General features: G+C 38.7%; 4 protein-coding genes across 5 annotated transcripts; 2 read left to right on the top strand and 2 right to left on the bottom strand.

Annotated features, from left to right (window-relative positions):
• Positions 1 to 407: 407 nt before the first annotated feature.
• Positions 408 to 4,601, top strand: LOC21386413 (LRR receptor-like serine/threonine-protein kinase FLS2). Of its 2 annotated transcripts, none has more exons than XM_024166403.1 (2): positions 408 to 3,740; positions 3,851 to 4,002. In XM_024166403.1, exons 1-2 carry the CDS (start codon positions 602 to 604, stop codon positions 3,976 to 3,978), a joined length of 3,267 nt encoding a protein of 1,088 aa, XP_024022171.1. In that variant the 5' UTR covers positions 408 to 601; the 3' UTR covers positions 3,979 to 4,002. The 2 variants fall into 2 exon arrangements, with proteins under 2 accessions (XP_024022171.1, XP_010097599.1); XM_010099297.2 differs by lacking the exon at positions 3,851 to 4,002 and adding an exon at positions 4,012 to 4,601 and having other exon boundaries at positions 502 to 3,740.
• A 263-nt stretch (positions 4,602 to 4,864) lies between these two features.
• Positions 4,865 to 5,957, bottom strand: LOC21386412. Its single transcript, XM_010099296.2, has 2 exons — positions 5,812 to 5,957; positions 4,865 to 5,692 (listed from the first exon to the last, which is right to left on the bottom strand). The coding sequence occupies exons 1-2, from the start codon at positions 5,860 to 5,862 to the stop codon at positions 5,015 to 5,017; spliced, it is 729 nt and encodes a 242-aa protein (XP_010097598.1). The 5' UTR covers positions 5,863 to 5,957; the 3' UTR covers positions 4,865 to 5,014.
• Positions 5,958 to 7,470: 1,513 nt separating this feature from the next.
• On the bottom strand, positions 7,471 to 8,538 carry LOC21386411 (chlorophyll a-b binding protein of LHCII type 1). The gene has a single exon (XM_010099295.2). It carries the CDS (start codon positions 8,450 to 8,452, stop codon positions 7,655 to 7,657), a length of 798 nt encoding a protein of 265 aa, XP_010097597.1. The 5' UTR covers positions 8,453 to 8,538; the 3' UTR covers positions 7,471 to 7,654.
• A 1,629-nt stretch (positions 8,539 to 10,167) lies between these two features.
• LOC21386410 (chlorophyll a-b binding protein of LHCII type 1) lies at positions 10,168 to 11,157 on the top strand. The gene has a single exon (XM_010099294.2). The coding sequence runs from the start codon at positions 10,241 to 10,243 to the stop codon at positions 11,036 to 11,038; it is 798 nt and encodes a 265-aa protein (XP_010097596.1). The 5' UTR covers positions 10,168 to 10,240; the 3' UTR covers positions 11,039 to 11,157.
• Positions 11,158 to 11,956: the final 799 nt, after the last annotated feature.

Genomic DNA, 11,956 nt, shown 5'->3' with positions numbered 1-11,956 from the left:
CTCTGGTGCCAAACTCGGCCCCAAATATGCAACTTGTGCTTCAAAGTTAGAGAGCACTCAGCCAATTGCATTTGCCAAAACTAGCAAACTACAGCCATTCACTTCATAATCCACACTCCACTCCATTCATACAAAGGCCCCACTATACATATTGGATTCTGATAGTTTTACATTTTTTTTTCTTTTGATTTTGATTTTGATTCAAACCCACGATTAGAAATGTGCATTATCTAAAAGGCTCTAAAAAAGAAGAAAACAAAATTAAACTATAAATGACTTTTCATTTCACACGCATACCTTGTTTCCTGTTCTGGATGTAATGGGGAGGTGGTAGGACATATATATATATATATAAGAATATATATAAACATATATCCTTATCTGTCTTTAATGGAAACAATAGGTAGTCATTTTGGGATGACTCCAGAGTCAAAATTGGATTCATTATCGTGGTTCAACGCATCATATTTTTCTTCAAATCTTTTATAGTCGTCTGGCGGTTTTCACATCTTGATACTAACAGCATAACTTTCTGGGGTCATTAAGTGGCTGAATCTCTATATATATTGCATTAAGTACCAAGTATTTCGTATACCAACTAATGGCTTCTCAAAGAGTTATGAGTTTGATCATCATAATACTTTCCTATATTCTTGTTACTGTTCCATCAGCTGAACCCAGCTTGGAAACAGAGATTGAGGCCTTGAAAGCCTTCAAGAACTCCATCACCAATGACCCACTTGGAGCACTTGCAGATTGGAAGGGTGAACACAACCACTGCAACTGGTCCGGCATTGCCTGCGAGCCCTCCTCAAGTCGTGTCATTTCAATTTCCCTGGCTGGCAGACAACTCGAAGGCGAGATATCCCCATTCCTCGGCAACATTTCAGGCCTCCAGGTTCTTGATTTATCTCAAAACTCATTCACAGGGCACATTCCAGCTCAACTTGGAATGTGTTCCCAGCTCTCTGAGCTATCTCTGTATCAAAATTCTCTTTCTGGGCATATTCCATCAGAATTAGGAAACCTGATAAATCTGCAATATTTAGATTTAGGTGAAAATTTTCTAACTGGAAGCATCCCTGAGAGCATTTGCAACTGCACTTCCTTGTTAGGTTTTGCTGTCAATTTTAACAATCTTACTGGCACAATCCCATCAAACATTGGGAGTTTAACCAATCTTCAGATATTTTTAGCATATGGCAACATGTTGGTAGGTTCAATTCCTCCTTCCATTGGGAAGTTAGGATCTTTGCAAAGTCTTAGCTTGAGCCAGAACAAGTTGTCTGGAGTAATTCCCTCCGAGATCGGAAATCTGTCAAACTTGGAATATTTGATTCTGTATGAGAATTCTTTACATGGGGAAATCCCACGTGAACTTGGTCTGTGTAAGAAACTTGTTAGTCTTCAACTAAGTACCAACCAGTTAACTGGGGGCATTCCTTCTGAACTTGGTAATTTGGTCCACCTAGAAATCTTGCTGTTGTACGGAAATAGGCTAAGTTTGACCATCCCGTTTTCCTTGTTTCGACTAAATTCCTTGACTCGTTTAGGTCTCTCACAGAATGAGTTAACTGGAAATCTGCCATCTGAGCTTGGATATTTAAAATCCTTAAAAGTGTTGACACTGCATTCCAATAGGTTTGGAGGGAAGATACCTTCTTCAGTAACAAACTTGACAAATCTGACTTATTTGAGCTTGAGTTCCAATTTTCTCTCAGGTGAGCTTCCATCAAATATAGGATTGCTTTATAATCTTAAGAACTTGAGCGTCAATAATAACCTCCTTGAGGGATCCATTCCATCTAGTATCACAAACTGTACCCGGCTTTTGGGAATAGATTTGGCACTTAATGGAATAACTGGGAAAATTCCTCAGGGTTTGGGGAATTTGCCAAACCTGACTTATCTGCTCTTGGGATCCAATCAAATGTTTGGAGAAATCCCAGATGACCTCTTCAATTGCTCAAATCTTCAGAAGTTGGAGTTGTCAATGAATAACTTTAGTGGGTCCCTAAAACCAGGCATTGGCAAGCTCATCAATCTCCAGCTTTTCTTAGTCAAATCAAACTCCTTTGTAGGACAAATTCCTCCCGACATCGGGAATTTAAGCAGTCTTGTTATCCTTGCACTCTCCGAGAATAGGTTTTCAGGTCTAGTTCCACCAGAGTTGTTTAAACTCACTCAACTCCAAGGACTCGACCTGCATGACAATGCTTTAGAAGGAATCATACCGGAGAAATTTTCTGAATTGAAACAACTTACTGAACTTCATTTGCATCGCAACAGATTCACAGGTCCTATTCCGGATGCCATCTCAAAACTTGAGTGGCTTTCATTCTTGGATCTCCATGGAAACATGCTCAATGGATCAATTCCAAGAAGCATGGGACGCCGCAGTCAACTTACAACCTTGGACCTCTCTCACAATCATCTCTCGGGACCGATTACTGGGTCTCTGATTGCAAGTATACAAGAAGTGCAAATATATCTGAACCTTTCATCCAATCACTTGGAGGGAGCTCTCCCAAATGAGCTTGGAATGTTGGGAATGGTACAAGAAATTGACATTTCCAATAACAAGCTTAGCGGAATCATTCCCAAGGCGATCAAAGGATGCAGCAATCTAGTCTCCCTTAATTTGTCAAGGAACAATCTCACAGGCCCAGTTCCAGCTGAAGCTCTTGCTGGAATGGGCATGCTCACAAACCTGGACCTCTCGAGTAATAAATTAGATGGTGAACTGCCTGAAGAGTTGGCCAATATAAAGCACCTGAGGTCCCTTGACCTTTCTCATAATCAGCTGAAGGGCATCATGCCACATAGCCTTTCCAACTTATCTACCTTGAAACACCTGAACCTCTCTTATAACCAGCTTGAGGGCCGTGTTCCAGAAACCGGAATTTTCAAGAGCCTAAACGTGTCGAGCTTAGAAGGCAATCCAAATCTTTGTGGAGCCAGACTTCCGAAAGCATGCAGCAAGACAAGTTCACACCGGTTATCAAAGAAAACTATGTTGATTCTCGTTGCACTTGGATCTGTTTCTGTACTTTTAGTTCTGGTTTTAACTGTTCTAGTCCTCGTCCGACGCACAAAAAAGAGTAAAGCGGAGAAAGATGAAAGTCTGGAACCAGATTACGCTTTGGCCTTGCCCCTCAAGAGGTATGATCCGAAGGATTTAGAACTTGCTACAAGTTTCTTCAGTGAAGATACTGTCATAGGTTCCAGCAGTTTGAGCACCGTGTACAAGGGTCGATTGGAAGATGGCCAGACTGCAGCAATAAAGAGATTGAACCTGAAGCAGTTCCCTGCAGAGTCGGATAAGTCCTTCAACAGGGAAATCAAGACCCTTGGCCAGCTGAGGCAGAGGAATCTGGTGAAGATACTTGGGTATGCTTGGGAAAGTGGAAAGTTGAAGGCCTTAGTTCTTGAATACATGGAAAATGGGAACTTGGATGGTGTTATACACAACGACCGAGTGGATCAGTCAAGATGGACGCTATCTGAGAGAATCAATGTTTGTGCTTCAATTGCTAACGGTTTGGACTACTTGCATTTTGGCTATGATTTCCCCATTGTTCACTGTGATCTAAAACCTTCAAACATTTTGTTGGATGGTGATTGGGTGGCCCACGTGAGTGATTTTGGGACAGCTCGAATGCTTGGTGTTCATCAGCAGAATGGAAGTAGCCTTTCTTCATCATCAGCTTTTGATGGCACAGTTGGATACTTGGCACCAGGTAACTCTTTGCCAACCCTACTAAACCATTAAGCAGATCATCATTCTTCACTATAATTACTTGATCTGATTATATTTTTTTCTCTTTCTTCTCCTCAATTGATTATACAGCACTTTCTTGCATATGTAGTATAATATCCCACCTCCGCATTTACCATACAACGTATGTTTGTTTTATTAAAATATCTGAGCTCATAGTTACTTCTGCCACCAGTAATCTTTCAATCGTTTCAAGCTGATTGCTTCCACTTATGTCACTTGGTTCTTATCAGAGTTTGCATACATGAGCAAAGTCACAACAAAGGTGGACGTGTTCAGCTTCGGTGTGATTGTGATGGAGTTCCTGACAAAGCAAAGACCAACAGGACTCATAGAAGACGAAGGGATGCCCATCAGCCTGCGCCAACTGGTGGAGAGAGCACTAGAAAATGGCACAGGTAGGCTACTTCAAATTCTGGACCCTGTACTAGTTCTAAACGTCTCCAAAAACCAGGAGGAAGTACTGGAAGAGCTGCTTAAACTTGCCTTGTTCTGCACCAATCCGACTCCAGAGAACCGTCCCAACATGAAAGCTGTGTTGTCAACACTTTTGAAACTAAAAGGGATAGACTAAATACTTGAAATAAAGACTATTCTCACAAGAACATGTCATAAGGTGGAATCGATTTATAATATTGCACTTCTTTTTATCTGAGATTCCAGTTTCAAGAGGACTCCCTGATAACCTATCATTCTTCCTTTGAAGCCAAGATTTGAGCTTGGTGCTCATAGCTTAGCTGCAGAGAAAAAGAGATGAGAACATTTTGTAGAACCCACCTTGTAATATTATCAATGGTCAATGAGCATTGGAATCTTAAATGCATCCTTTTGTATAGAAAGTTATTTTCCATATGTTTTCTATAATTTAATTATGTTTTACCAACTACAATGCCAGGATAGTTTCTTGCATACAAATATATAGATTATATAGTATATGTTCTTTTACAGAAGTCTAGAAAATGGAAAGAAAAATAACAAACACGAGAGAAATATAATTCACATTGGATCACTAAAAACTCTACATGATACATCAATCATCATTGAATGCTTCAAACGTGACATTTTCAATAAAGACCAAAAGCTCGCACAACAAACCTTTTTTTTTACAAGAAATTCAGCCATCCCCAGTTGATCATATATTCATTCCACATTAATTCGCTTTAAAAAGATAATCAGACAGAAACAAAACTTGAAAACAAAAGTCGAAAACAAAATTTGAAATACGTGGTGTATAACCTAACTTGTTGGTGGATCATCCATCAAAAAATCCTCAATAGCAGATGGGAAGTCCAAGCCTCCAAAACCACAATCCCCACCTCCAGAAACAAAAGCAGCTTTCCCCAAAAGCAAAAGTGCCAACCTCAAAGGCTCAATCCCATTCTCTTCACCACAACCACCATTCAAAAAATACTTTATCCAACCCTCCAACCTCTCCACCTCCTTCCCGCATTTCGGGCCCTTCACTCCGGCAATCTTCAAATAAAACCCGCCTTCACAATGACAAGAGCCACAACCAAAACCAACCCTTCTTTCTACTTCCACTTTTTTTCCTTCAAGTTTTTGTTCATAATCAGATAAACCCAGAAGTTGAATTAATTGTTGAATATCATCAACAGCTTCGTTTTCGTTTTCATTTTCATTTTCAGTTTCCTGGTGGTCTAGGCCATTCGGGTGGAGTGGGTTTTCATGGGTTGGTGGGAATTGTGGGGAACATGAGAGAAATGCCTGAGGAAGTTCACTACTTTCCTGTAAAGTGGGAGAAATTTGATTGTCGTTTGGTTGGTCCAAGTACATATAAATGGGCAAACTCAGTGATTCTTCTAGTGATGAATTGTTGATTTCTAGCCGTTTTGATGGTTCAAGTGTGGAGGGTTTTGTCTGTGATGAGTGTTCTAACTTCAGTCTCTTCTCTACCTATGAAATTAATGCCCAAAAACAAAAACAAAAACAAAAAAAACGATGAAAACAAAAGCGAAAATAAGTAATAAAAGTATAAAACATATGTTGGGAATGGAAAGAAATAAATTAATTACCTGTTTAAGAGAGGAGAAGAAGTTGGAGTGCAGAGACGGAGGTGGCTTCATTTTTTTTTTTTTTTTTTTTTTGCTCAATGTTCTCTCTTCTGAAAATAAAACATTTAATTAGGAAATTTTGTTTAAAACTCGAAAGAAATATTTCTGGTAGGGAGAAACAAGAACGAAAACTGTTCAAGTGCTAAGGCAGTCGTGGTTTCCAATATCTTTGTCTGGAAAAACGATATGTCGTTTCTTTTTGCCCTTTTGAAAATATGTCGTTTTTACTTTCTAGTTAAGTCAAATATACAATTTTAGTAAAAAGCTCTCAGAAACAGTCACATAACTTTTTTATTCCAGTAAAAAGCTCTCACAAAACATCACATCTCAACTCGAATTAAAAACTCGAATTAGCGAACCGAAGGGGCCCTAGCAGCTGCTGTGCTAAATTTTAACCTCCAAATTGGTAATTACTCTATTCCTTATTATGATGTTATTTTTTAACTAAATTTTGATATGTGTAATTTTTGGTATCAACTTTTGACATTTAACTACTAGTAGATGTATTGATTTTTTTATTTCATATAATATAATCATTTTTTAAATTATTTTGAAATTAAAAATTTGCATTTACAAGTTACAAAACTTAATAATTATGACAAAAAAATGAATATAACATCTAAAATATGCATTATAGTACAACAAAGAGTAACATACCAAATATGTTAATTTCATGTTTTTTAGTATCAATTACAACTTTTACAATCCCACAAAAGAAAATATTGTATTGACATTGACCTTTACATTAGAAGTGATCTTGAGGGAAAAAAACAAAACAAAAAAAAAAATGTCCAAGCTAGTAGTCTCCATTAAAATGTTGCACTTAAAGGACTTGTTTGGTAAGAAAAGAAAGTTAAATGAGGATGATGACTGAGATGATTAGTAGATGGATTTTAGAATCCATTATTGTTCAGTAGAAGAAAAGATGAGAAATAATTTGGATGAGGGATTTTAAATTCTTTAAGGTACCCAAGTTTATTTTCTCGTTCTTTTTTGATATTATGTGATGTCGATTTATATCTCAATAAATTTCCTCACTCTACTCTATCACATGTCGTTTGATCTAGTGAAGAACTCCTATTTTAATCTCTTCCAATATAAAAAGGTTAGCAAACTAAAGAAATTCATATTAAAAACAGTAGGAGAAAATCACTCTTTCTTGACCATTTTTCTCATCTAAAAGCTACATGTCCATCTTTTCTTCCCTATCGTCTTTCCCAGTTACAGTAGGCAGTAGGTACAAGTATGGAGAAGTATATAACGAAGAATAAGAAAGGCAAAAGGTCAATGACCATTCCTGAAATATTTTGTCTTCTCTTCAAATTATATAAACTTTAAAACTAACTGAGTCGACTCCAGTATGGTCTTTATGCACATTTAGCTTTTAGAATGCTCAATATTTGGATTTAAAAAAACAAATCATTATTTGGACCACGAACCAAACACTTTCTCAATATTCATACTTCACTGTATGAGATTTTCTTTGGACTATAGTATTGAGCAACTGATAGTATGCCTATTCATATTGCTATATTATCTCTATGCCAACGACATAAATAAGCCATCAAATCACTAATTCCAAATATTACTAATTAATGTAATGACAAGAGAAAACAAAGGTTTGGAAAAAAAAAAAAAATGAGACATTTGATTTCACTCAGATTAGTAGTACATCATGATGTGATTCAATTTCGTGCAATGGCTTTTTCCATCGGATAACTCGAGAAAGTCCACACTAAGATCCATTACATACAAACGTGCGCGCACACACATACACACTCAAGTCTCAATTCATTGGGCTCTCTCACTTTCCAGGGACGAAGTTGGTGGCGTAGGCCCAGGCATTGTTGTTGACTGGGTCAGCAAGGTGGTCAGCCAAGTTCTCCAATGGGCCCTTTCCAGTAACGATGGCCTGCACAAAGAATCCAAACATAGAGAACATAGCAAGCCTGCCGTTCTTGAGCTCCTTCACCTTGAGCTCAGCAAAGGCCTCTGGGTCGTCAGCAAGGCCCAATGGGTCGAAGCTACCACCCGGGTAGATGGGGTCGGTGACCTCACCAAGAGGCCCACCAGCAATACGGTAACCCTCAACGGCGCCCATCAAGATGACTTGGCTGGCCCAGATGGCCAAGATGCTCTGAGCGTGGATCAAGCTAGGGTTGCCCAAGTAGTCAAGCCCACCCTCGCTGAAGATTTGGGATCCGGCCTTGAACCACACGGCCTCACCGAACTTGACACCGTTGCGGGACAAGAGCTCGGGGAAAACACAGCCCAAAGCACCGAGCATGGCCCATCTGGAGTGGATCACCTCCAACTCACGGTTCCTAGCGAAGGTCTCCGGGTCGGCTGAAAGCCCAGCGGTGTCCCACCCGTAGTCACCGGGGAATTCACCAGTAAGGTAGGACGGGGGTTCACCAGAGAGTGGGCCCAAGTACTTGACTCTGTCTGGGCCGTACCATGGGCTACCTGAGGAAGCAACCCTGGAGCCGGTCTTCCTCATGGAGACACGTCCACCACCGGTAACCCTGTTGGCGGTGGGGGTGAGCTCGACGGCCTTGCCGGCGAATGATGGGGAGGAGAGAGCCATTGTTGAAGCAGCCATTGAGAAATTTGTGGTAACAAACAAGAATGCTCAAAGTTGTACAAGAGGAACTAGTTTGATGGTTGCTTATGGTTGGGCTTCGTGGCGTGGCCCATATAAATATGAGTTTTGAGGAAAGGGTCCTTATCTTAGGAGATCAATATCTGTAATCTCATTGGTTGTGACACATTGTGGGTTTGATTTTCGATGTCCACTTGGCGCTCTCTCAGCCACTTACGACTTACCCTTCGCTTGGATTATTTTGTCTGCCAATGCCCAATGTATCAAAAATCTCCAGCAAATAGACTATCTCACTAGTTGTGCCAATAGGATTCTTACACTTGTACATATGGATAGCCTTTATCCTTGATGTTACCAAACCGAATTTATTTATGATCTCTCGGCTAAGCTGGACCACAATGTACAACCTCGAAGTTCAAACAAAATTGCACATTCGTTTGTTATATTTTTTGCAACAACAATGTGTATTGATACTTGTACATTCAATTGCCAATGACCAAAACTTAGTGATTAGTCAAGGAAATCTTGATGTGCCCAAAAGAAAATTGACAACATTCTTATGTTTCGAACTATTTTTCTCCCACTCTGTTAACTAGTCAAAAGAGCAATAGGTTTATTATTATTATTATTATTATTATTATTTGCTAAAGAGGTTGGACATCAATTATGACAGAACACATATGTATCAAGAAGCTTTATCTTCACTAATTTAGATTTAGCAACTATTTTGGCATATATCACATTATTAATGTTCTAAGAAGCTAGTAAGAAATATTTTAGAAAATTGCTTCTTTTGTTTCTTTGTTTATTATTATTATTATTATTACTATTATTATTTTTTCTGCAGATATATCACATTATTATTATTACTATAATTTCAGGCAACACCATCTTATATGTTTGTTTTTCTGCAGATATTTTCAACAGCAATACCGTCTACCAGACATCAACTTTTTTCTTTTTTGTTTTATCTGTTTGTGGAATATGAAGTTCTTACGTGGAAAGATTATGCCCGCGAAGAATTATGCATTGCTTCACTAAAATCAGTATATCACATTTCACACAACTTCGAATACAACTCCACGCATCCCATAATTTTACCAGCCATCAGTTTAATTTTATCATTAATTCTCTTTTATTCTCCATATTCGTGTCCAGTACATGAACACATCTTTCATAAAAGCATCTACTCTAGCATGTCAACGTACATCGTTAACGAAGGTTCTATGCTTGAAAAAAAAAAAAAAAAAAAAAAAAAGGAGAAAAAAAAAAAAAGAAAATAAAAAAAAAAAAAAAAAAAAAAAAAAAGGAGTAAAGACATAAGGAAAATAAAATTGGTCTGTTTCATAAGGAAAAGGAATTTAAATCCTACAGCATAGCCTTCTTGAGATATTTTTCTGAAGCTTGAATAATCAATAGTTCAAGATGATAATCACATCAAAGGAAAAAAATGACATGAACAAAAAAAATTTCTTATTAAAAAAAAAATTACACACAAGAAGATGTGTGTGTAATCTCAAAGTTACACGTGGAAGATCCACATTGGTCACGGCTAAATTAATGAATCTTAGAGCATTTGTGGTTGAGAGAGAGCCATATGGGCGTCCAATGCAAACATCAAAATCTTGGCAGTCCAATGGGATTCAAGATATAGATACCCATTGGATAAGGAACATTACTATCAACGCCACTATTAATACATACCCATACCAACGGTCTTCTCTCAACAATCTTCCAACCTAAAGAAAGCCCATTTAATCAAATTATCTCCCTTTTCTCTTCTCAACCATGGCTGCTTCCACTATGGCTCTCTCCTCCCCATCATTCGCCGGCAAGGCCGTCGAGCTCACCCCCACCGCCAACAAGGTTACCGGTGGTGGACGTGTCTCCATGAGGAAGACCGGCTCCAGGGGTGCTTCCTCAGGTAGCCCATGGTACGGCCCAGACAGAGTCAAGTACTTGGGCCCATTCTCTGGTGAACCCCCGTCCTACCTTACTGGTGAATTCCCCGGTGACTACGGGTGGGACACCGCTGGGCTTTCGGCCGATCCGGAGACCTTCGCCAGGAACCGTGAGTTGGAGGTGATCCACTCCAGATGGGCCATGCTCGGTGCTTTGGGCTGCGTTTTCCCCGAGCTCTTGTCCCGCAACGGTGTCAAGTTCGGTGAGGCCGTGTGGTTCAAGGCCGGATCCCAAATCTTCAGCGAGGGTGGGCTTGACTACTTGGGCAACCCTAGCTTGATCCACGCTCAGAGCATCTTGGCCATCTGGGCCAGCCAAGTCATCTTGATGGGCGCCGTTGAGGGTTACCGTATTGCTGGTGGGCCTCTTGGTGAGGTCACCGACCCCATCTACCCGGGTGGTAGCTTCGACCCATTGGGCCTTGCTGACGACCCAGAGGCCTTTGCTGAGCTCAAGGTGAAGGAGCTCAAGAACGGCAGGCTTGCTATGTTCTCTATGTTTGGATTCTTTGTGCAGGCCATCGTTACTGGAAAGGGCCCATTGGAGAACTTGGCTGACCACCTTGCTGACCCAGTCAACAACAATGCCTGGGCCTACGCCACCAACTTCGTCCCTGGAAAGTGAGTCACTAGGAAAGGAAGAGTGTACCGAGTGATTGTCCATATGGATGAGTTTCTTTCCTTTTGGATTATGTAAATTTGATGGGTATTAATGAAGAACATATGGTGAATTTTGTGTGCTAATCTTGGGTCTGATTTCAAATTCAGGACTTTTTTGTTCTTGCTAAAACGACTTTTGTTTAGTTACTATTATATGTTTATAATTTAACTTACGTTAGCAAATGGACTTTTATGCCACTGTGTCGTTAAAGACACTAGTTTATAATTTGTTATATATATATATATATATATATTGTATATTTTATAGTTTGTTTTTGTTTGGTGATGATATTGTTGTTAACGACACTAGTTTATAATTTGTTATCTATATATATATATATATATTACAATTTGTTTTTGTTTGGTGATGATATTGTTCCCGTACCAATTTCCTCAGTTCTTTATTGGTCACTACGCATGGTTTCACATAGCAATTGTACGGAGAAAATATAATCAATTTCAACTTGGTAGTTATGTGGAATATTTTTTTAGTATTTCATATTTTTTATAATTTTAAATTGGGTTATGAAATGTCGAATTTTGCCTAATATCGATTTCTTATTTGGTTGACTTAAAATTACTATGTTTTAAAAGTTGATCATTGTGAACCTAACTGAGTTAGATAAGTTCAACTCCAAACATGTTTAATAAATAGTAATAGCTTTTAACGAAATAAAAATTATTACTAAGGACAAATTTGACATCTTTTGTCTCAGAAATACCTTAAAGTATTAAAAAAAGATTTTTCAAAACGTTAACAATTTAAAATTATTAAAAATACAGGATATTAAAGTAAGACTTCACCTATAATATTGGATATTAGATATTTCTTGTAAACTACTAATTTCACAATTCCATTTTAACACAGAACACTCTAAACATT

Source organism: Morus notabilis, unplaced genomic scaffold (genome assembly GCF_000414095.1).
Source record: "Morus notabilis unplaced genomic scaffold, ASM41409v2 Scaffold916, whole genome shotgun sequence".
Taxonomy (NCBI): Eukaryota; Viridiplantae; Streptophyta; class Magnoliopsida; order Rosales; family Moraceae; genus Morus; species Morus notabilis.
The sequence above is the reverse complement of the archived record's forward strand: the minus strand, read 5'-3'. Positions and strand labels throughout refer to the sequence as shown.

What these genes read in the sequence shown, in the direction of transcription:
- LOC21386413 (XM_010099297.2), top strand. Translation starts at nt 602, where the DNA reads ATGGCTTCTCAAAGAGTTATGAGTTTGATCATCATAATACTTTCCTAT. An exon ending in AGTTGGATACTTGGCACCAG is followed by an intron (nt 3,741 to 4,011) that starts GTAACTCTTTGC and finishes GGTTCTTATCAG; the next exon opens with AGTTTGCATACATGAGCAAA.
- LOC21386412 (XM_010099296.2), bottom strand. Translation starts at nt 5,862, where the DNA reads ATGAAGCCACCTCCGTCTCTGCACTCCAACTTCTTCTCCTCTCTTAAA. An exon ending in TCTTCTCCTCTCTTAAACAG is followed by an intron (nt 5,693 to 5,811) that starts GTAATTAATTTA and finishes TTAATTTCATAG; the next exon opens with GTAGAGAAGAGACTGAAGTT.
- LOC21386411 (XM_010099295.2), bottom strand. Translation starts at nt 8,452, where the DNA reads ATGGCTGCTTCAACAATGGCTCTCTCCTCCCCATCATTCGCCGGCAAG.
- LOC21386410 (XM_010099294.2), top strand. Translation starts at nt 10,241, where the DNA reads ATGGCTGCTTCCACTATGGCTCTCTCCTCCCCATCATTCGCCGGCAAG.